This window comes from Ursus maritimus, unplaced genomic scaffold (genome assembly GCF_017311325.1).
Source record: "Ursus maritimus isolate PB19 unplaced genomic scaffold, ASM1731132v1 scaffold_35, whole genome shotgun sequence".
Taxonomy (NCBI): Eukaryota; Metazoa; Chordata; class Mammalia; order Carnivora; family Ursidae; genus Ursus; species Ursus maritimus.
This window is the reverse complement of record NW_024426119.1, coordinates 20,277,271-20,302,260: the sequence shown is the minus strand read 5'-3', so window position 1 is coordinate 20,302,260 and position 24,990 is coordinate 20,277,271. Positions and strand designations below refer to the sequence as shown.

General features: G+C 36.4%; 1 protein-coding gene across 1 annotated transcript in view; it reads right to left on the bottom strand.

The window, feature by feature from the left end:
• The window catches only part of WDR72 (WD repeat domain 72), a 193,623-nt gene that overhangs the window by 71,104 nt on the left and 97,529 nt on the right, over nucleotides 1-24,990 (bottom strand). Inside the window, exons 14-17 of the mRNA XM_008705988.2 lie at nucleotides 19,635-20,452; nucleotides 16,931-17,022; nucleotides 12,908-12,987; nucleotides 7,411-7,612 (exon numbers count right to left, since the gene is read on the bottom strand). Of these exons, the coding sequence (XP_008704210.1) occupies nucleotides 7,411-7,612; nucleotides 12,908-12,987; nucleotides 16,931-17,022; nucleotides 19,635-20,452 (1,192 nt within the window). The remainder of the gene's footprint in view (nucleotides 1-7,410; nucleotides 7,613-12,907; nucleotides 12,988-16,930; nucleotides 17,023-19,634; nucleotides 20,453-24,990) is intronic.

Below are 24,990 nucleotides of genomic sequence, written 5' to 3'. Positions count from 1 at the left end.
TCAATTCCTTGATGCTACCGTCTGTGTGCAGTCGGGCCAGGTTGGCATTCTGATTGCTCATGAGGAAAAAAGACGATGAAATACTCTAGCTCATATGCCAAGATGAAAATCATCAATCTCAATCTCCGTGAAAGATGAAACTACTTTTGGAAAAAGAACAGTGAGCTCTATCAGTCTTTCTAAGGCAATGCAATCTTGAAGATGATACAGAGAGGGCAGGCAGTGGAGAAGTTCACAAGAATTTATACGAAGGAAAGGGAAATGATGAAATTTCTCCATCAATTTTACAGGAACCTAAAAATAATACAGGATATATATTCAACCCAAATGACAACTGTGTTTTTTTGAAAGATGTGTAATGTATTCTAGGTGCTAAATAATTGATTTGCTTATCATAAATAAATTCATCTTCATCTAACATATGAATACCTCGATATTCATGTAAGATTGTCTATTGTGTAATTCAAGTTAATCTGTAAAAATGAAATTCTATATTTCCTCTTCTCTTCTTCCCCCAACTGCCAGCCTCTACCCCTTCTGACTAATATGTATATGCCATTTTTTTTTTTTAAGATTTCAGTTTTAGGTAAAATCTACACCCAACGTCAGCCTCGAACTACCAACTGTGAGATCAAGAGTTGCATGCACTACTGACTGAGACAGACAGGGGCCCCTGTATATGCTAAATCTTTTTTTATTTCTAGCATTTACCAGTTGGCATTTCTAGTTCCTCGGTTTTTTAACCACTAAAACCTATATTTATACAAATTTATATTCCAAATAAAAGGCTTTAGTATTAAGTACATCTTTAGTGGGATAGCTTACAGTGACACACTCAAAGGTAGTAGACATTAAGTATTTGATATTTTCTGATTAATTTCTTCAAGAGAATCTTTCCCCTATTGTCTTGCCAAATGTCTGGGTTTTTGCTGCCTTGTGCCCGCCAACCTGGGTAACACCTATCTCTAGAACTGTTATACAGGAAGCACTTGGTAAATATTTGCTAAATTTAGAGACAATGAAAGAGAATTATGGTTAAGTGGGAGACAAAGCCATCTAGGGACAAAGAACCCAAATTTTCAAGCTAGACTGCCTGTTTTTGACTCCTGGTTTGTTTGTTGGTAAGGAGACCTTGGGGAAGGTACTTAACTTCTTCGTATCTATTTTCTCATCAGGGAAATGGATATAAAAATACTACCTATCCCCATGGAATTGTTGCCTGGATCAAATAATTTGAGGTATGTGATGCACTTAGAACATACTAAGCCTGGGGTGCCTGGGTGGCTCAGTTGGTCAAGTGTCTGACTTTAGCTCAGGTCATGATCTCAGGGTCCTGGGATGGAGCCCGGCTGGGCGGGAGTCTGTGTCTCCCTCTGCCCCTCCCCCTCTCATGCCCTCTCACTCTCTCTCTCTCGCAAATAAATAAAATCTTTAAGAAAAAAAAAAAAAAGAACATACTAAGCCATATCAATATTAGCTGTTTTCTTATTATTATTGTCCTTATTCTAGAAGGCTGAGGCTTAAGAAAGGAAAGCATTGGAGCGATGAGATTCAAAGAGGACACAGATGTTTTCCAGAGAAGAAATTAAAGACCTATGGGTTCCTCTCTAATTTCCAGTTTCCTCATTCATACATGTATTAATCAGATGATTCTTGGGAGGAAGAAGAAGGCATACGTGGCTTTAGTACTGTTAGCAAACAGTTACCTTCTCCCACTCCAACTTTTTGCTTGGCTAAATCATGTTCATCTCAGACGTCTTGGATTAGGCATCTTTTTTTCTAAGAAGACTTTATGACCTCAAAGACTGGATTAGGTGCCTCTCTGATGTGTCCCTGCAGCCTCTTCTGTGGCATCTGACACATTTCATGGTAACACTGATGCTAGTTTGTGTCTTCAACTGAAGATTTCCAATTAATTCCCTGTGGTACCCCCAACTCTTGGACCAGTACATAAAGGCATAGAGGAGTAATATAGAGGAGAGATGCATAAAGATTTGTTCAGTCTTGGAGACAGCACAGTGTGCCATGGAGAAAATTATTAAGTTACGAACCCTGAATAACCGAAAGCTTATCACATCTGTCCTCTTAGTTTAACCCACCCAAGGGCTATGGTTGAGATACTTTCTTGCAGAAATAACAGGAAGGTCCTCTGAAGCATGTATTATATATATATGCATTATATATATATATATATATAATGCATATATATATGCTTGTTTATGAACAATATACATGCTATTAGTATGTCAACATTAGGCCCATTATAAAATACACACAAAAATAGAAATTTCAAAAAGAAGTCTTAACACACACACACACACACACACACACACACACACTTCCTGATGTAGCTTAAGATAAGTTTGGCAATGCCACTTACATCTTATTTGCTTAAGCTTGCATTACCAGTATTATCTTCAATCCTTGTCCATTTTCTGAGGGTTAGTTTAGTTAATACTAGAAAAGAAAATCTGTAGGTCATCTAGGCAGGGACACTTGAAAACTGAACACAGCAGGGACCTTCTGTCAAGTGGCTTTTCCACTCTTCCTTTGACATACCTGGAATACCATATATGAGTGACATTGCACTACCTAACATAGGAATCAAGTCAGGGAACCAGGGTCAACCCATGTATCAAATATTTTTTGTTTGAAAAAGCAGAAGTCTAGATTTTCATTATCTTATTCATCCATATCTAATCCATTAGCAAATACTGTTAGTTGAACCTTCAAAATACATTCAGAATCTGATCACTTCTCCATCCAAATCACCATATTTGTTCCAAGCTGCCATCATCTGGGTTAGCATAATGGCCTCCCGACCGGTCTCCTTGCACCTATACCTGGCCTCCGAACTGCAGGCAACATGATCCCATTAAAATACGTGCCCTTTGTTTGCTCAAATGGTTTTCTATCTTGCTCAGAGAGAAAGCCTAAGACCTTACTATGACACTCAAGGCCTTCAATGATATGTCTCCCATTACTTTTCTGCTTCCATAAAGAGGAATGCACTGGCCTTCTCATTTAGCCCAGAGAGCTCACAGGGGGTGGAAGATGCATTTACTATAAATAAAGATAGCCAAGAAAGTTTCCCTGTGAGGTAGTCAATGGTTTGAAAGCCTTTCCACAACTAGACAGATTTCATTCTGAGAAATTCAACAGGCAGAGGAAAATTACACATTTTCATTATTTAATTTTGTAGATAAGTCTTTGAAAACGATGCATGTAATAAAGATTATTTGCAATACCCACATCTGATGCATCATCTTCACAACTACACAGTTTAACGTGAATTTAAATTCAGCCAATAATTTCAAAGTGACAGTTTTATCTACAAAGCCTCTATTTCTAGTTCAACCAATTTATTTAATGGAACAATTTACAGCACTTGTTTAAACTGATCCAAATAACATTCAAAAAAATAAAGGGAAATAACTTTCAACTGCATTTTAATAACAGAAACCACTGCTGTTTTTTAAAGCAACAAATCTTAGCTTCAAATGTGAATGTTAATTCTACAATTTCATATTAAAGAGATGAAGAGAGCAATGTAACTGTTAAAAATCCAGCACTCTCCCATAAAATACCGACACACAAATATTAAAGACCTCAAATAAAATACATGCTGTGAAATGTAACAAGTGAAAACCCCCAAAATAAACAGGATACAAAATTATAAAGTTCAAACACACACATTACACTTCAATTCTCACTTCACCTGATTTCCAGTGCTTTCCAGATGCATCTCATGTTCAAACAGTTCAAGAAACCTGGTGATTTTCTTTATTATAAGGGCGGAGATGGCAATGATTGAACACTCTGCATTTTCTTTGGTAATATAAAGAATGATTTATGAGAGGAGAATAAAAATCTAAGAAAACCACTCAATAAATTATTCAATTTTCAGATCATGCTGATTTAGAGCAAATTTCCTTCATGCTGCCAGTATGGAAAATGCAGTTTACTGGATTAGAACACAGTGTTTAAGAAAATATCTGGGTTTGCCTCCCTGTTTTTATTAATTCTGTGACTCTAGACAAGGCACATCAACTCTTTTAAGCCCCATTTTATCCATTTTAAAATGGGATAATAAGGGAAACAGTGTCTCAAAGTACAAGATAATACACCACTAGTGGCACTGAAGATAGCTGGCATAGGGACAGACCTTTAAAAACACGCACACTTTAATGTGTCTGAGAAAGATACATAATTATTGTGTCAAAAAATGTACAGAGGTAATTTCTCAGGAGAAGCCTAGGTAGCACCGTGGGATCTCTTTTTCAGAGAGTAGTTCTTTTCAGTGCTCCTCTGAAACTTCATTTCCATGAACATGGACATTTAAAAAACTAAAATTGTTTACACAAATGACTCAAGTGCTAGGAAGAAAGTCAGGGTTCATGTGAATTTTATGTGAGAGCTAAAGGAAAAAGTGAGATAACATTCATAAAGTACTTACATAGTGTTGGAGTGTATTAAGAGCACAATAATTGTTGTTATTATTTTTCCTTATAATCTATTATTGCCATATTACTATAATAAACCAAATGTACTCCACTCTGGCATTAAAGCTTATGAGTGTCCGTGCATAATAAAGCCATCATCTGTTACTTTCTGAACGATTTATAAATAAGATGCATTAAGAAACTAAGAAACCAAGGGGCATGTGCATGCCTCAGCTAATTAAGCTTCCGACTTTCGATTTTGGGTCAGGTCGTGATCGCAGGGTAATGAGATCCAGCCCCTCATTGGGCTCCTCCCTCAGCAGGGATTCTGCTTGAGATTCTCTCTCTCCTCCACCTCTCCTGCCTCCCCGCCTGGACCATGCAGTAAGCGCCCACGCATGCGCTCTCTTTCAAAGAATAAATAAATAAAATCTTAAAAAAAAAAAAAAAGACACTAAGAAATCAAGAAAGTATAAAAGAAATTGGCGGCGGGGGGAGTGGGGTGGAGGGGAACTTACAGAGGACAAATGAGCAAGGACCTGAAAACAAAACAACATAAACCATTTATCATAAGAATATCTGGTAGTAGGTTGCATTGACACTGGTTCTAAGTAAATCTGCCTATGAAGTTTGGGGAATAATCACACCCGGTGAATAGTACCTATACCATCCCTTTAATCTTTGAACCAGGACATCTGATATAAATAAAATGTCTTTTTACTTATTTATTTTTTTTAAATCCAGTAAGCAATGCAGTGCATTCCATTTAATAAAGGTCCAAAACTTTTCCTGTCATTTTACTATCCTCTGAATAGTCTGAAAAATTATTTTTGTTTGTTGTTTTTGCTTTTTTTTTTCCAAAAAGAGGGAAAGAAAGGCAGTGTTAATATCCAACATAGTATGGTTTGGGAATTTTCCTTTTCAATGCATGTTGTGTGTTTCCACTTAAATTGCAATTACAGTTAGTATTTTCCTACAGGCAGTCTTTCCCACAAAAATATGTGCTCAGCATTTTGTGAATATTTCATTTCTTTTAAATAAAATATTCTAAATTTCATCCACCAATATATAAAGTGAATTTAGTATTTTTGTATTCTAATTGTTATCACAAATTAACCCTATTTTTGTTTAACATTGGCAAAGGATCATTCAGTAATGATCTGAAGATAGTTAATATCTAACTTAAAATCCAGATGTCTTTAGTCATAGTAAGACCAAATTCCATAGTGTGTTTCTTTTTTTTTTTTTTTTTTAAGATTTTTATTTATTTATTTGACAGAGAGAGACAGCGAGAAAGGGAACACAAGCAAGGGGAGTGTGAGAGGGAGAAGCAGGCTTCCTGCCGAGCCTGGAGCCCGATGGGGGGCTCGATCCCAGGACCCTGGGATCATGACCTGAGCCAAAGGCAGATGCTTAACAGCTGAGCCACCCAGAACCCCCCCCCCCCAAGTGTATTTGTTAAACCCGAGAATCAGTTGGGAACAGAACAAGGCCCTATCTCGTGAAACTTCAAATAATGAGTAAGCCATGTGATAGCAAAATTTACCAAAAGTTTCACCTTGATAACCCGCCATGAATTCCTCACCCAGAAAAGAAGGCTTTGGGCCAAAGAATAAGGTAGACATTCAAGCTTAGGGATAAAGCATATAAATGCCACCTAATGACAGTTAACACATGATGAATGACACTAGCTGTCTTTGGGGAGCTGGAAGAAACATATTAATGACACTACAGGTGCCTCACCGAATGAATCAAGAACCTGCATGCACTCACTGAAAATTAATTTAAAAAGGAATTTTTCTCTTCTTGCTCGAAAGGTGTAATACAACTACAATTATGTGGTATGATCAGAAAGGAGCTCCTTCAAGTGGGTGAATTTACCAGATAATTAAAGCTAATTTCTGGACAAGAGACAAACAAATGACTTGAAATTGCCATTGAGCTTTATCAAATTGCTTATTGAATTTACCATCCTCAGTGACTGTCTTGGCATTAGGAAATATTCTATCTATTTTGATCTTTGGCCTTCACTGAAGAGCCTTTCTCTGCTATGTATCCTCTCTCACTACATAATGCTGTCCAATCAGTAATCTTATAAAAATAATAAGAAATAATTATAACAGATCTTTAAGAATGACACCTGTGCTAGGATTTAACATTTTAAATATAACAACATGTTTCTGAGTCCCAAATAAATAAAAAGAAAATCTCTTTCTGAGACCTAAAAGAAATGCCTAATAATTTTTAACAACCTGGAACATGTAAATTTGTAACACGTTTTCCTGAGGAAAATATATATTTAATTACAAATTAACTTGTTCATCAAAAGCTTACTAGTGAGGCTGAAAACCAAATTTGTACTTACCTTTTTTACTGTTATTAATTAATTTATTTTTTAAGTCACAGCTAATGGGCTGAAAAATCAGATAACATCTTAAAGCAGAAATTGAGATTCACTCGCTAGCCATGAACCATAAACATTATCATTATGAAGTTACAATGATAAAATTTTATTTGTTATAAAATCAAGTGGTCCACTTCTAAATCAGTTTTTTAGTTTATACTACGTTTCTTATTTTTAGGAAATTAAAAAAAAAACAGCACATGGATATTATCAGTATCAAACGGAAACAAATTTAGGACCCATCATTATCAAAGTGTTCTTAAAATATCTCCTTAAGCTATTACTGTTAATCCTGTTTTCATTTTTAATCACTTACTATAAAAATGTTTTAATAAACAATATAGATTTTTGTTCTGGAAAATATTTACCGATTATGATAGAATTTAGAAGGTTTTTCAGAAACTTGAGAATCATAAGAAGAAACTGATAGCAGAATAGGTCAGAAACAGGGCACTTGGCTCAGTTTTTGCAGAAATGATATATTGTGAACTCATATTCTGAACGCACTCTTGAGTAGTAGGAAAAGTTCTGATGAAAGTGCATGCCAGTAAATTTTGCACTTACTTTGCAGAGGCCCGGGGTCTGTCGTACACTGTAACTCTTCCTCCTCCCCACAGGTCCATTCTGTATTCTGCAGAATCTGCCTCATCGCACAGTGAACGTCCTCTGTCATGGGCACTGGTTGACTGTCGCCTGGTGTCTTACTCAATGTCTTCAGGTGCTGTTGAACTTCCGCCAAGAGAACAGCTTGTATTGCTTCAGTTACCTATAAAGGTTTTTTTTAATCATTTTTTTTTTTTTTTGTAGTATTTTTACAAATGCTTGGGGTCTTACATCAAGCTGAGAGCCTGGAATTTTGACTTAAATAGGTTTCCCATGTACCACTCCCTTCCACTAGAATTAGCATCTGAAACAATTGAAATGCAGATACTGAGCACTGGAACCCAAACCTTCACACTGTTCTTTTGCTAACACAGGAGATTCTAACGGGAAGGTTGAAAGGAGTTCTCAATTCTTTCACCTAAGATACTTTCACTTCCACCAGAAGATAAAGAAAATGAATTCTGAAGATATCATATTGGTCTTAAAGACAAGTTTAGCTCCTCAAATTATGTCTAGCTCTAAGGCATTGTTTAGCTAAAAACACTTGATTTAAACTCAGGTTTAGTACAGAAAGCTAAAGACAAGATTTTAATAATAAATCTCACTAAACTGTGTGTATATGTACATGGTTTTACACAGTTTAAAAATATTGCAAAGCTTGCCTTCCAATTACTGCACATATCCAGTCAAGGATCTGTGACTGGGTCGAGGGGGAGGGGAATGCTTGTCACAGACATCTAATCCAGTATCTTCATTTTTTAACTGAAGAACCTAGGACAGGACATCCCATAGATATGGTGGACAAGCCTTCTGACCCCGATTCTACGTCCTTTGTAGGATATGTCCTTCCAAGTTTCTATAGCCTCATTCCTTAGTAAAAGGCCAGTGACAACGTACCTTAGTCTCTTCCTGGCAAGATAAGAGGCAAGGATCAACAGTTAACGTAGAATTCAAAGAAAGCCAAGGGCCGAGTCAGTGAGAGAAGAGGAAGAACACCACTAATCTAGGTGAACTTGGGACACTTCCCATTATCCTTCTCCTATAGCCACACCCCAATGCCTACTCCTCTTCCCCTCAAAAGACTGCCCTGGGCCAAGATGACTGCTGCTCCACATTGCTGCCATCCCCTCTGTACTACCCCAGTCTACCCATAGGATGCCCTTCAGCTAGGGCTTTGGGTGGGACACCACCAACTGATCTAGAGAAGCTGATGCCAAAAGCAGAAAAGGTATTCATCTAAATAATTATTCAGTCTCTTTTATGTGCCATGGTAGCATGTGCAATCTTGGGGCTCTGGGGACACTCCGAGAGCTTAGCTCATGTTGATGGCACATGCTCACTGAACTGCCTGCTGGGGCAGGAGGAGCCGGGTCTTGACTTTTAACTATAGGAAGCTACTCAAATTATCAGAGCAGCTTCCTGATCCCTGACCATCTCCATTCTTGTCCATTCAAATGCTTGGTTAGGTTGTGAAAAAAGGCTAATGAAGGATGCGATTTTACTATTGCCTACCAAGTCTACCAACACTGCAGTACTTCCGGTCACAATACAGGTGGGTATGTAATGCTTACTCATGCATATCATATGATGAGTTACTCAACACTGTGATAGCTATTGCAAACCATGGTTCTAACATATAGTTCTACATATTATGATACCGGTGAATCATGCCTATTAATATCTACCATGTGATATGTATTAATTATTAGATATGATATTTACTAACATATACCATTCTATATTATAATAAGTGAACCAGGCCTATTATGTATATCATACGATGGGACAAACTATATTAATTATTCATGAACAATTTTCTATAACTGAATTTGTTTTAATTTTGTCACACACTGTATTTGACAGCACTGCTTCCAAGATGAGGATGATATGGTAGAAAGAGCTCTGAATCAGAAATGAGAAAGCCCAAGTTTCTGATCTAACTATACAGTTATCACAAAGGCAACTTTTGCCAAGTCATGTACTACTCTGGGACTTCATGTCCTCCCATAAAACAAAGTCCATGATGCTGAGTAAGGCTAGGATGAGAGCTTTCAATCACAGAAACCTGTGTGGAACTTGCTTGTGTCCCTACCTATAAATCAGGAGGATACTGGAGGGTATCTGCAGACCTGTGATACATCCAGACTGTGCTCTATCCTTCAGAATGGGCAGTTTGGTCATATGCTCCATGGGATTGTGTCTGACTTCTCACACTGGGATTATTACCATCTCTGAGGAGCATCTATGACTGCGATTTAGAATGTCCTATAACACTGGTTATCAACTTGGGTCAATATTCTTTCCTAAAAATATATGGGGATGTATGCAATTTCATTGAACATGTCTAATTATTAGATTTATACATCATGACCACATTTTTTAACTATTGAATTTTGGGGCTTGTTGACATATTTGTCACTATCAACGCATGTTATAAGAGTAAATAGTATGAGTATCATTGAAAAACAAGAGGAAGCAGAAATAACTGAATAAAACATATTAACCATAATGAGTAAGATAGTCACAAAACTTAAAAGCGAATACTGAATGGCACATACCCAATTAGAAACAAACTCAAACCCACACTCTGTGATCAGTGTGAAATCAATACTCAGCACAGTTCCAATCCACAGACAGATGGTACATCTTATAAGCATGTAATAATGTTATTACAGTACCTGGTATACAGTGGGTACTAAATAAATGCTAATGGAATTGAAATAGATTCTGTACTTAAAAAAATATAAAGTGTAGAAAGCAGAATTTATTGATAATTTCTGACTATCAATACTTAAATCTCCCTAGTGTATAAATATAGTAGATAAATTTTGCAGATAGTAGGAATAGAATTTTTCCCAACAAAATATAAAATTTTTAGACAATATATTATATAACTTTTTGAATTTAATAATGAGCTAGAATTGAAAGCACTATGGCTATAAAGCTGTCTTCCAAATGCATAGAAATTATTTTCTTTGAAAAGACTGATGTGCAAAGCATTACACTCTTATGAGGGGATGTGCAGAGATTTAAGTGAAGATTTACAAATCCATTGGCTGGAAAGAGACAGCCACAAATCTGGGCCATACACTTATTACTAGAAGTATTACTATGCCATAGGCAAGCCAAAAATTTTAATGGTTTTCTACTAAAATCTTGACATAGCAAAGTTCTGTTAAATAGCACAGAGCATTATGAAGACTCATGAGAGCCCCTGTGGCCTGCTTGTGGTTCCAATGTCCAGACTTTCCAGGAGAAAAGCACTTTCTCAGCACTCGGTTCACACTGACTTTTCATGTCTTTGCAGCATCTGCTGGAAAAGCATACTTGTCCCTGGAGGCCTGGATGTCATGATTTCACCCATTGGTGTTAGATTATAAAATCCAGAGAACTTTAGTGAAGCTTCAAAACACGCAAATTAGCAACCCCAAAACCTTATGTTGCTTTTCCAGCATTTATTTCTCTGTTGGGTATATTTCATGCATTAGAAGCAAAAGAGACAATCTCCAGACAAACTCATTCATCTGCAAAATTAGCACATTCTTAGCCCCCCCCTTCAATTTCTGAGGTAGGATTTTGCTGTTTGACAGAAGCATTCCATTACCACCTAAAATACATTAAAAAGTAGATTCAACTTAACATGATTTGACTAGCTGTTTAAATGAACAGCTTTGTAAGGAATCTGAGGATTGGTTAATGAAGCATTTAAATCAATACCAGCAAGAGCCTCTGTTGTTCCCAAAGGACCCAGGAATTACCATTCCCATTTTACATGTGAGGAAAATAATCAACCAGTTACACCTGTCTTCCAGAGCTATTCATCAGGTTAGTGGCAGAGATGAGAGGAGAACTTTGAAGCTTAGACTTCTATAAAGTGAGTAATAAATGCTCTGGTAACATTTGTCACCCTGCCAGACTTTTACACAAGGTCATAGAATCATAGAACCTTAAAGGTCCATTAGTCCAAACATGTCCAAACCACATGAAAACTTACTTGAAGGCCAAGTGAACAATTACAAAAGATCTTTAGTTAGAGCAATTCAGGATAAATTTTCTATTGAATTCTCTTCCTTCAGGACTATTTCCCCTCGTTGAGGAATTCTTAGGCTTTTGGGGTGAAAAAATCTTACCTTTAATAGAGACTCTTAGGGTGATTGCTAACACTCTGGTGAAGTCAACATGTACTAATGCTTATTTGATTATCACAGAGGCTTTTTGCATAGCTATTCATTCATTCGTTAAATATTTATTGACAGGTTGCTGTGACTACTGCTTTTTTGGGCACTGATGATTGAGGGGTGAGTGAGATGGGCCAAGTCCCTGCTCTCAGCAAGCTTCTGAGACAGCAAGAAGACAGTAGAGAAGCAAGCAAAAAAGCAAATGGTATCATTTCCATTAAAAGCAACTGCAACAAAGAAAATAAAGCTGGGTAATGCCATGGTGACTGGAGGCATGGGGTGGGGGAGGGTGGTGGCAACAACATGAGGCAGGTCATCAGGGAAGACTTCTTGGAGGAGTTGGCTCTTGAGTAGAGAGACCCAAACGATGAAGGGAAAAATTAGAATTCCAGCCCAACAGAACAGTAAGGTCCTGAGGTGGGAATGAGTGTTGTGTATTTTGGAAATGAAAAGGTCTGTGTGGCTAGTTAGAGCAGGGGGGAGAATGATGAATGAACAGGTTAGGCTAGTAGTGTGGCCAATGATGCACAAACTTGCAGGCCATGGTAACAAGTTTCAACAGCCATTCCAACTGTGTTTATTTGGTTCTGTGGTTCAACCTCACAGTGTGTTCTGAGTTAACTTTGTTTTCCTATAACTAAGAATAAGCATCTGTAATTGGAATTACTGCTATGCTTGTCTTGCAAATTTGACATTTATTAAGCTCATGAAGAAGAATAAAGTTCTGATAAATATTCATCTAATCAATGCACAGGTATTTATTGTACAGTGTACAAAGCTACCCGGTAAGCTTTCAGGATCCACAAAAGCCTTAAAAGAGATAGAAGGACTTAAATTGGGCCTTGAAGAAACCCATTCTCTCGAACAGCTTACAAATGAGGTACTCTCAAGATAGAAAGATGATTCCTAAGTCCACGTACCAAATTCCCAAGCCTAGGGACTTTGATGTCATGGCACATTTTGAAATCGATTCTGCCACAAACTGAAACTTCCACAGGCAATAGGTTACCTGTACAACAGGAACATCCCCTCCTCGGGCCCTCTATTCATCCCACCTAACCTGGTGCATTCTTGCATATGTCATTTTCTACTTTTTCCCCCACACCTTCTGCATTAGTCCTTTTAAATGAAATGCCCAGGGAGGAAATATTTTGTGAGGACAACAGTAGCCACTTATGGGTACTCTCAGGTTACGGGGAATATGAACGAACCACTCACAGAATAGAAAGGAACAGCAGGGAACTCTTCTAATAACTCCAAGAACATGCACTAGGTCATACCTGCACAGACTGGTCTCTCCAACAGGAAATGAGCTTCCAAAGTGAAATGTCGGCTTCAGGTATATGGGATTCATTCTTACCTAGAAATACAGAGAATACATTTGTATCTCGAGAGTATTAAAAAATGGATGCAACCCAATGATCCTCCACCCCCGCTGCATGTTAGAATCACATGGGGAGCATGTTTTCCCCACAAATACCAATGTCGGGGTTCAATCTTTCAAAGACTCTGATTTAATAGGTCCCGGGGGAGAGGAGGGCAGGCATTAATACTTTGTTAAGGTACCTCAGATAATTTTCATGTATAACCAGAGTAAGAACCATTTATTAATTTATATGTATTTCTAACGATTATATGAATACACAGTCACATCAAATCAAATTCATTTTTATGCCCTAAACCCATCTTTGTAACTTTGCCAATGGAGTGCAATGAATAATGTTCCCACCCAAAACAGATTGCCAAATTTTATAATTCCTTCCTCATGCAAACAAATCCTGACATACTCCCTTGCCGTGAATCAGCATTTATCACAGGAAAATCATATAAAAGACTTCCTTTGACTTGTCCTTACCCAGCTATACTACCCTGATCAATAGATATAGCACTTATGTTTTAATCTGACTCGTTTTGTTATGTATTGTTTCTTTTAAGTTTGCCCTTTTGAATGTCCTTTCTATCTATTTGCCTTAATGTTCAGTGTGAAATTTTAAGAGTGAGCTAGGGCTTGGTTTATTTAAATTGATCCATAGAGTGTCCAGCAGCCCTACACAAAAAAGCACTTAATAAGTGCCTTTTTATTAATTGAAAATGTACATATTATCATCCAAATGAAAAATTGATCAATTAAGGCTTTCTGATGGCTAAAGTATATTATCTAGATGCCAGACTGTGGGAGTGAGATAAGGAAAAACGATGATGGCTTGCACTGGAGGGAAAATTACTCTAATTGTCTATTTAAATTAATGTATTAATATGTGTTTGAAATTCTGGCATCAACTCTTTTAGTTAGTATGAGTCCAGTATGCTTTTCACTGAGTCACCATTTTATGTGTTAATAGATACACTACACATCTCTGTCTATATATATGTAAAAATATATACTTTATAAATATTTTATATTATATATACTTTTGAATATCACATGAGTGGTCAAGGGAAATGTGATAGAAAGTATTAAACATAATGTGAAGTGAGAATATTTAAAGAGATACATATGAAACTTTTGACTCATTATTAATATCATTATTTTTCCCTGATAGAACATATGATGTGAATTTGAAATGACCAAGATCACTGCATAAAACATGTAAGCATGATAGAGCACTATGATTTTGAAGTCATATTTTCCATTTCTTCATGAGCACAGCAGGTAAGAGAAAATTTTCTTTTGATCTCTCTCCTTCCCCTCCTCTCTCATTCTGTTGACCTTGTGACTCTACCATCAAAGCTAAGTATTGGTCTCAACTTTAACTACTTACTGGCATCATGGGGTACTTCACAGTGCACTTTAATGTGATGTTAAAATTTTAATATGAGGTAGAAATGAGAGCCAACTTTTCTTGGCAATGTCAGTGAACTAGAATTAATTGCAACATCAGGGGGAAAGATAAAAAGAAAACACCCCAGGCTTACCAATATTACTGAGTCACCATTTTGCTGGGTATTGGTTCCTGTCAACCCTTTAGAATGAGCACCTCAGAGTATTATTTTATTCTTCAGGCTCTGACTTTACCGAATTAATAGCATAAAGCGAACCCTTCCTTTCCCTTCACCTCCCATCTTCCAATTACTAAAACACAAACCCATGTTTCCGTAGGGCCTAAGTGAATCTTAAATGCTATAGATGCCACCTCTAAACATGGGGGAGGCTATTCAGTAGTAACACTAGTTGCTCCTGCTGCTTTGGTTGGGGCAGCCAGAGGAAAAGCTGGAGGCTTCAGTCGGTCTGGTTAGCAATCCTCTCCGTCTCTGCAGAAGCCACTTATATTATGCTTTAAACTCTAATCCTTTTCTTAATGTTATAAAAAAAAAATGAAAACAAGGATAAATGCCCTACTAAGGGCTACTACTTAAGGGGAAGGCAGGCAACCCAGACTGGGACCATTTAGAAGGGACACTAGTAATCCTAACTGAGAAGCGTGCTGATGTAACGGAAAGAGCAAGTGGTTTGGGACCAAACAGAGCTGGCCTGGAATCCGGGCCCCTCTGCTCAACAGCTCTTTGCCTCGAGTGAGTCATCTAACTTCCCTGAGCCCCCAGTTTTGCCAAGGGTAAAACAGAGATAATCCCTCCTACTGTGCAAGGTTGTTTCTATATTGAGGTAATATGTGTAAAACCATTAGCATAATTCTTTGAATATACTAGACACTCAAAAATTGGAAACTATTAATAAACTCTCACTTTAAAATATTCCAAATATTCTTTTCAGTAGCCTTGAGAAGGCCCCTGTGTACCACTGTTCAGGGCATCTCAATGTATCAGTGGTACACTGCAGAAATTCGGAGGCACCATGCATGCCAAGTCTAGAATCTTATTCCCGTTTTACAAGCGTAGTAAATACAACTTTTAAAGGAGTAAAAGACATGCCCAAAGCTGCACAAATAGTAAGTGGCAGAAGTAGATCTTAAACCTCAGCCATCTGTTTCCAAAACCATTATTCTATTTACTATTCACCCACAAATCCAAAGGTATTTGCTTAATTCCTTGAAGGCTTTGTTCTGGGAACTGGGGATGCAGCAGTAAATAAAACTGCCATTAAAAAAAAAAAAAAATAACCCCTACGGAGCTTACATTTTAGTGGCAGGATGTAGATGGCAAATGAAAAAAAAAAGATATATATTACATCAGAGAGTGAAAAGAATTATGGAAAACAGTAAAACAGGGAATGGGATAGAGTGTGCTGAGGAGAAAGAAGGGCACCTTCATTGATAAAATGGCATCTGAGCAAGAATGAAGGATGCAAGGTGGAGGTGGGATGCCGCAGGGTAACCTCTGGGATCCAAGGAAAGAACATTCCAGGCAGCAGAAGAGCCAGTTCGAGGGCCCTAAGACCTGCCCGTCATGTTTGGGTAAGAGTAAAAGCTCCAGTGTAGCTGGACCACGCGAAGCAAGGGGTAAGTTAAGTACAAAGAGATGAGGTCGGTTGAGGGTGGTGGTGTGTGCAGTCACAGCAGCAGAAGAGCCAGGTTATATTGGGCCTTGTACACTCTCCTAAGGATGGTGGTTTTTATTCAGAGTGGAACAGAAGCTGCTGAAAGGTTTTAAGCAGAAGCAAAAAGGTTCTAACTCAGTTTCCAATAGGTCATTCTGGCTGCTTGATTGCGAACTGAGTATGGGAAGGAGAAACAGGAGCAGTAGGGTGGTTAGCAGCAAGGAGGGATGAAGGCTCTGGAGGGTGGTCATGTGGGTAGAAAGAAACAGTCAGAATCTGGGATATATTCTGAAGGGAACCCAAATGACACCAAAGCTCTTGGCCTGAACAACTAGAAGGGCCGATTTGCTATTTACTGAGATGTCAAAGATTTAGAGAAGCAGGTTTTGAGCTAAATTAGCTATTTGGCATCAAAAGAAAATCTAAACACCAAGACTATTACTCAGAAGAATTCAAGGATCATTATATGACCTTCTGAAAAAGCTATAAAATTGTCTAATATAATAATCGTTTATTTGGTAATAAAGATACTGATGTAATAAACTTCCCCATAAATCACAGGTGACCTTAATTTAATATCCAAATATTTCTTTTGCTGAAAAGTTTCAGACTTTCAGGCATTTCAAAGATCATTTGATGAACTTCATCACATTACATGTCTTGTAACGTTATTAATTTTAATTAAAAAATCATGTGTATTTCAAATATAGACAGAATATAAAAGTATAGCCATGTGAAATACAGACTAAATCAAACCATAAATGCAAACACTGCTCATTCTAAACTTCAGCGATCCAGTTATAGATGGGCTGATTAATCTATTTCACAGAGGAAAAAAAAATCAGACTTATGTCTCTAAGTCCTTTACCATTTCGTAAGTAACCATAGAAGCTTGAGAAAGTCAAAATCTCATTCCCAGGACTTTTTGCCTTGTTGTGCACAGATTCCATTTTGAAAGACCTGTGGGGGGAAAAATGAGGATATCTTTAAAGATATATGAAAAGTATTTTTATAAATAAATTGAAGATTTGAGTGCACGACCACTTCAAAAAGAAAATTCCGGAATTGAACCCAGGTTATTTTTAGCAATGTTGTCCACATTAATCTCTTTGGTAAATTTCCCTACTTTGTTCCTACCTAAAACCTTAATCCCAGTTTTGAATCTTAGTTTACCAGAATTATCTTGTGACTCACTTTTGCAGGAGGAGCCCCGCTACGTTAGGTCACGTAATTTGTGGTTAATGCAATATATTTTGAATCCTAATATGTTGACATCTGCCAGAGTTCTCCCCAGGTACTGTAAGGACCTGAGGAAGGCACGCTTTACCCCAGGCCAGTGATTCAACCATTGCAACTTTCAGGTACTGTTCAGGAATATTCGCATAGGCAGATGGCTCTTTCCTTAAAATGCAGTTACGTCATGCACCCAGCTGTTAAGCCCACAAGGATTTCTCAACCTTCACAACCACAGTGAAATGTTAGTGAAATGGCCAAATCTGTTGGAAGGATTTGGCGTGACAGATCCAATACACATTATTTTGATTTCCTAAAAAAAATGACACGCAGTTTGACAGATCAAAGTTGAAGAGACTGATTTCGGAAAGTAGTCTCTAATCCTGACAACTCCTTCACTAATTTGTTTTAATGAAGAATTTTGTAAAGAATTAACTAATGTATGGCAGCAATTTTAAGGCCATGTAGTGGAAGGTGGGCTGGGAGCCCATAATCCCCCCTCAGGGCACCAGACACCCCCTCTATATGCTATACTCTGTATGACGAGACAACTCAGAATGAAAACCTCCGTTAAATAACAATGAAGTCCCTCCCTTCATGATATTACTATCATGCTCTGTGGGATCATGATTAGACAGATATAATCTGTTAGCAGCCCAGGTTCTTAGGAATTTGAAGAAATCTTGGTGGTCACCTATCCCACCCACCTCATTTTCTAAATGAGGAAAGCAAGGCCCAGAGGGTCTAAGTGACTTGTCCCAAGCTATGTGTGGCTACTAACAACAAAACCAGGCTTTATTCCCAGGTTTTCAGGCTCCAGGCTGACTGCATTTTCTGCTTTATCATACTTTCAGCGCATTATAGTTTTCTTAGTCATAGAAAGAAAAGTAAAAGAAGCCTATATGAAACTTAAATGTGTGTGTGTGTGTGTGTGTGTGTGTGTGTGTGTACACACAGAAGAAAAGAAAACAGAGGAAAATTAACTATACAAACCACAGAAATTTACCAGTCTATTTCCTCCGGATTAGGGCCACAGAACAGAAAATGGGAAACCTTGCAGTACAGAAGCATAATAATGGAAGAAAGCATAATATCAAATCCTAAATAATCCACATAGTCTTGCTACCAAACTGTAGGTCCACTGAGGGCAGGAACTGTGCTGACCATACAGTGCCTGGAATTGAGCTCCTATCACAGAACAGAAATGTCAGGGACCGTTTACCATCATGTAGTGGGCAGTTAAACCATGTCTCTTCTGTAAAAGCATTCGGATGGTTTCACCTCAGACTAACTATTCTCTTTATTCTGAACACCAAAATACTTACCTATAGTACAAAGATTTTTCCTCATTCCTTTAGCCTACTTCAGTAGGCTTTTCTATTTATTTCATGTGCATTATTTTTATCATTTCAATTAGTTCCTACCCAAATGAGAAATTTATTTATATAGTGCTAAGGACATATGCAGTAAGCACGTGAATTCAATCTTCTAACATCAGACTGAAAAACTATACTGAATTTTAGCAGTGGAAGTAGGTAAACGCACAGAGTTAAGGTTAGTAATGAATCAGGCTCTGGAATTGGACTGGTGCTCAGCTTTGAATCAGACTCTAAGGAGCTGAATTAATCTTGGAGTTGGTATCTTTTTGCCATAAGACTCAATATCCTCATCTTTACAAAGCAAAATAATAGTACCTATATGCCAGCTTCGCATATTGAATGAAACCATGTAAGCAAAGTACTTACATGGTGACTAACAGACATTAAACATTCAAAAAACAACAGCTATTTTTACTAAACTGTATTTTTTTGTAAATGAATTACTGATTGCCTCTAGTTTAATATGCCGACGTATCAATTAAATGGTGTGATTTGAGGTATGAATTGTGAAACTTTTTCTGTTGACATATGAAATACATTATCATTGGCATTTACTTAAATGTTCTTTGTTCATATTTAATTCACAGCAAGTAAGATGGATTTTAAGGTGTGTATGAATCAATCTATCTATCATCTATCTCTCTGTCTACCTATCTACTAAATCATTCAGCACCCAGCACTATGATTTTCCTGGCACATATTATGATAGCAATGGATATTTGTTGAATGAATAAATTTTAAAATATATAGATTGATTGCCCAAATTATCCTGAGATCCCAAAGAATTAAGAGGAAGGTTTTCTTAAATGTATTTTGAGCTAAAGGAGCTGTTGCACGTTAACTCTTCATCTGAAAAGAAGGAAGGAAGGAGAGGAGAGAGGGTAGAAAGCCAAATATAGCACATAATAATTTTTTTAATGTCCTAAATAACAACAATCAAAATCTTTATGCATCTCTTACCTGTCAGTTCCGCATGCCAACTCTAAAGGCATGTTAACTAACTTATTAACTACAAATAGTCTGCTCAATAAATAAACTAGAGTGTTTGACTCTTGCAAGGAATCACAATTATTCTCCAGTCCTCTTGGCATCCCAACCTGATTTGGAAGAGTGGACGTGTATTTATTTGACAAGTCCAAAACTTTTTTGGAAAATAAATTAACTTTTGAATAGTCTGTTTTCATTTCATCATTGCACACATCCCAGCCTGGCAGCATCAATGAGAAGCGATCTTCATTTGAGGCAAGTCCTAAAGAAACGGAACCCTGAAGCTTTAAAATATTGAGATGCTTAATGCAGAGATTATCTAATTCTTTATCCACTCCCCATGGCAAAAAGCAAGATAGGAACAATTTAGCTGCGTCTATTGTGATGTTGGCATCTACTTTTCTTGATGGCTTAGGGTGCATCTTTTTGGAGTTCTTTGTTTTCTTCTGCCTTTTAATGCCATCACTTTCCTCTAAGAACTTGACAGTATTATCTCCTTGGGCTGGGTTTTCACCAACAGGCTTGGCTTGCGCCTCCGCTGAGAGAGAACCACAGGCAGTTTTATTTCTTTTCAGTGTCAGTGTTTTCTTCTCCACTGTGCTTTTGGCTCTTCTCAGGATCTCACTACCATAGAATGAATTGGAAGGGTCAACATCACAGATTGGAGTTGGCAGCAAAAGTTCAACAAGATTTTCCAGATCAAATAGAAGGATATGAAAGCCAATATTACTCCATTTTGTCTTCACAGGCAAGACCTTAAAAGGTCCTGAGAAAGACTTGGCATCAGCAACCTAAAGGAGATTAAGAAAAAAAAAATTATGTGTAAGGGTTCTTATTAAGTGATTTTATTAAAATTTCCATATTAAAATGGCATAAAATGAAAGCATTAAGGCAAGTCATTTTAATTTTGTCTGTTATAAAAATTTCCCTCTAAATTAAATACTCTATATTCTTTTTTTTTTTTTCAAGTATCAAATATCAAATGTAATATGCTAAAGAATGGTAGAGACAGTGTGTACAATAGGCTAAGGTAAATACTCTATATTCTAATATTCCTTAAAAACTTTTTTCTTCCTAAAACTTTTATTTTTCCTTTAAAAAATATGAATTAGGCTTCTGAAGTAAGATAGCATCAGATTAATGCATTTTCATATATGATTTCATATCTTCCTATCAACATAGCCGTGAAGACATACAACAGGGAAAAAGTGGGTTTGAAAATTAAGGACAAGAACATGGGGCGCCTCGGTGGTTCAGTTGGTTAAGCATCTGCCTTTGGCTCAGGTCATGATCCCAGGGTCCTTGGATGGAGTCCTGCATCGGGCTCTCTGCTCAGCGGGGAGCCTGCTTCTCCCTTTGCCTGCTGCTCCCCCTGCTTGAGCACTTGTGTTCTCTCTCTCTCACAAATAAATAAAGAAAATCTTTAAAAAAAATCAAGAGGAACAGAACATCTGCAAGAATTTAGAAAGTCTTGACAAAAATGTTCTCTTCAAATTTGTTTAAAATTTTAAATATTTGGAAGTAACCTAGATGTTAACCAGTATCAAAAAGCTTTTTTTTTTTTGAAGTCTTGCATTATTCATTTGTTCTCTCTCTGCCTAAAATGATTTTGCCCAAAACATTGGCATGGTGGGCTCCCATACTTCAGTTATGTTTCTGCTCATTTATGAGGCCTTCCTTGAGTACCCTCTCCCCTCATTCCAACCCATTACTCTCTATCCTCTTCCTTGCTTTTTTCTTCCTAGTACTTACAATTACCTTATATTACATGAGAAATTTGTTTACTGTATATTTTCCCCCTTAGCATCCAAACTCCACCTTTGCAGGAGTTCTGTGCGTTGTTTTGCCTCCCATGCCTATAAAATGATACTGATATATGGCATTACTAAGGCACTCACTAAATATTTGTCGAATGAATGATTAACATATGTATACAATAGAACACCATTAAACTATTTTAAAATCATGGTGTAAAACAATATTTATTGGGAAAAAATGCTCTATTAGGCAGAAAAAATAATCCCCGTTTCATAAAACTACATGTATGAATATATAGATATATTTACATATTGATATATTCACATATGGAAGTATATTTACACACATATATTTAATATAAATATACATATATATAGTTAATATATAGTCAACATAAATACATATATGTATACCTATAATATATGTATGTATAATACATATATGTACATATGTGTGTGTATATATGCGTGTGTGTGCATATATATATATATATATATGCACACACACACACACACACATATATATATAGTGTCACGAAAGGCATGCACCAAAATGTTAACAACAATTAATTGGGAAGAGAGGATTAAAATGATCTTTATTTATAACTTAAGGTTTTTTGTTGTTTCATTTTTTTTAGTTTTTTGGAGTTTTTTCCAGTGATATATTTAATTTACGATCATAAAAGAAGTTAGTTTAAAAAACCAACCATTAAAAAATTTAAAGGTAAAAAAACAAAATGGGGCAAACTTAAACGTATTTCCTCTAATACGATAGTACAAAGGTTAATATAATTATTAATAAATGATTTTTGCAATCAAAAATAAAGAGTACTAAAAAGTCTGAAAAATAAGCAAATAGCATCAGTAGCAATTAAAAAAGAGTAACATCCAAATTAAAATATGAGGGAAAATGCTTACCACCAGTAGTAACAAACAAGTAAAACTGAGATAATAATACCATTCATTACCTATTAATTTGGCAAAGAAGGCTTCTTACATTATTCATTATTATGTAATGTTTAGTACATGCGACATAACATATAAGACATAATTCGGTGTTTTTCAGATTATCAATGTTGTATACAAAGAAACAGGGACATAACTATATAGCACCATTGTTCATTATTGCCCCAGACTAGAACCTAAATGTCAGTGGAATGGACAGATACTGTGATGTATCCATACAATGGAAAAATATACAACAGTGAAAATGAGAGAACTTACAGACATTATATGTATAAAGTGTGTGAGTCTACCCACATAATGTTGACCAAAGAAGCCAGACATAAAATAATTAACTGTATGACTTCATTCATGTTAAGTTAAAAAAAAAAAAAAAACCGGGCAAAAAACCCCAATAGGATTGAGGATGCATGCACAGATATTAAATCTCTAAGAATGGTAGTTACCTTTCGAGGACAGGAGGACATAGCTTCTACAATGCTGAATATTTTACTACTTAATCTTTGTAGTGATTATGCAGGTAAGCGCTCTGAGATAATTCATTGTGCTATCCATTTTTGTCCTGTGCTTAGTTTTTTTCTATATTTTATACATTTCATAGTAAATAAATAATGTTAATAAAATGTCAAAGGAATATTAACAAAGTGTCCCCATTCTGGCTAAAGAAATAGAACTTTCCCTGATTCTGTACCTCTGCCTGCTATCAGAGGTGACCAATACCTTGAATTTCATGTTTACGATTTCTTTGGTTTCACTTAATGTCTTAACCTTAAATATGTATTTCCAACTGACCTATTTACTTTTTTGTTTTATATTTTCCTATATATATTAATACACTGTTTATAATGTTCCAATTTGCTTTATGATGAAATTTATATTTGTGGGATTCATATTTGTTGATGATTACATTACAGCTGTAGTTCTTCCATTTACACTGCTGTAAAGTATTAATCTATATGATAATGCAATTTATCTACTGTTTTTAAGTGTCCATTTAAATTATTTTCAAGACTTACTATTGCAAAAGAAAAGCTAGAGTGACAATAATTCATAAGATAGGCACTTCTTTAAATATGAGATTATCCAAATTCTTCTCCCAAGTGATGTGTACCAATCTGTAAATCTCATGGCATTGTATGACAAGTTTCCATTTACCACATGCTCATTAACACAGGATTTTATTTTTGTCAATATACGAGATATAAGTTGTTATCCCTTGTAGTTTTAATTTTCATATAATTATTACCATTAATTGAGTATCAAGGCAATATTTCATTGGCCTTTCATGTTTGTTGTATAAAGTGCCTACCTATGGCTTTTATAAACTTTCTAGTTATCCTTTTCTTATTGATGTTAGGGTTATACATTTATTCTGGAAGTTATCTATTGCTGGTTATGTGATCCAAATACCTTCTATATGTGGCTTGTCTTTCCACTATTTTTTAAAAGTGTTTTCTGACAGGGGCTCACTCAGCTGGGTGGGCGCTGGACTCTTGATTTTGTCTCAGGTCATGATCTCAGGGTCATGGGATCAAGCCCCATGTTAGACTCCTCCCTTAGAGCTGAGTCTGCTTGTCCCTCTCCTTGTCCCTTTGCCCCTCCCTCCACTCTCTCATGAATGCTCTGTCTCTTTCAAATAAATAAAATCTTTTTAAAAAGTGTTTTCTGATAAACACTGAGTTCCTATTTTACTACTGTTAAACTTAGGAAACGTTTACTTTAAAGATTATACTTTTGGGGTCGTCTTTACAAAGAAGAATAAAAACTTTCCCTATTCAAAGGAAATAAAAATGTTCACCTACACTTTTTCCAAAATGTAAAGTTTCAAACAACTTTTTTTAAAAAAGATTTTTATTTATTTATTTGAAAGAGAGAGTGTGAGAGAGAGAGAGAGAGAGATTATGGGCAGGGGGAAGAAGCAGACTCCTCACTGAGCAGAGAGCCAGATGCGGGGCTCCCCAGGAAAATGACCTGAGCTGAAGGCAGATACTCAACTGACTGAGCCACCCAGGCGCCCCAGGTTCACACACTTTTTAACTCTTTAATACTTTTCTTTTTCATTTATGTGTTTGGTTTGCAATAGGAAATTATTTTCATTTTTTTAATCTTGATATCAATTGTTCCAATATCATTTATGAATTTGTTCTTTTCTCACTGGTGCTGCCTGAGACATTCATTGATTTATCTAGGACCCAGGATATTTCATAGTATAATAGCTTTACAAAAAGACTTCAGATCTGGTGGGAAGGTTCTCCTATCCAGTTGTTCCTATGGTCTTTTACTCTTTCATATAAGTTTGAGGATGTTCGTCAAGTTTCAAATTGTATCTCCCACTTACTTAGACCATGCTTAATTTCTTTTGATAGTTTAATGATTGTTCAGAGGGATACTTATATTATTTGCTTATCAATTTTTAAACTTCATGTAGCTATGGGTCCTTTTTCATTTCTGATATTAGTTTTGTTGCTTTTGCTTTTTTCTTGCCAGAAGTTTATCGATTTTGATATTCTTTTCAAAGAATCAAATTTTGACTTTGCAGATCCTCTCAATGGAATAATGTTTTTCTCAGAAGATCATTTCACTGAGCATACTATTTTAATTTCACTTAT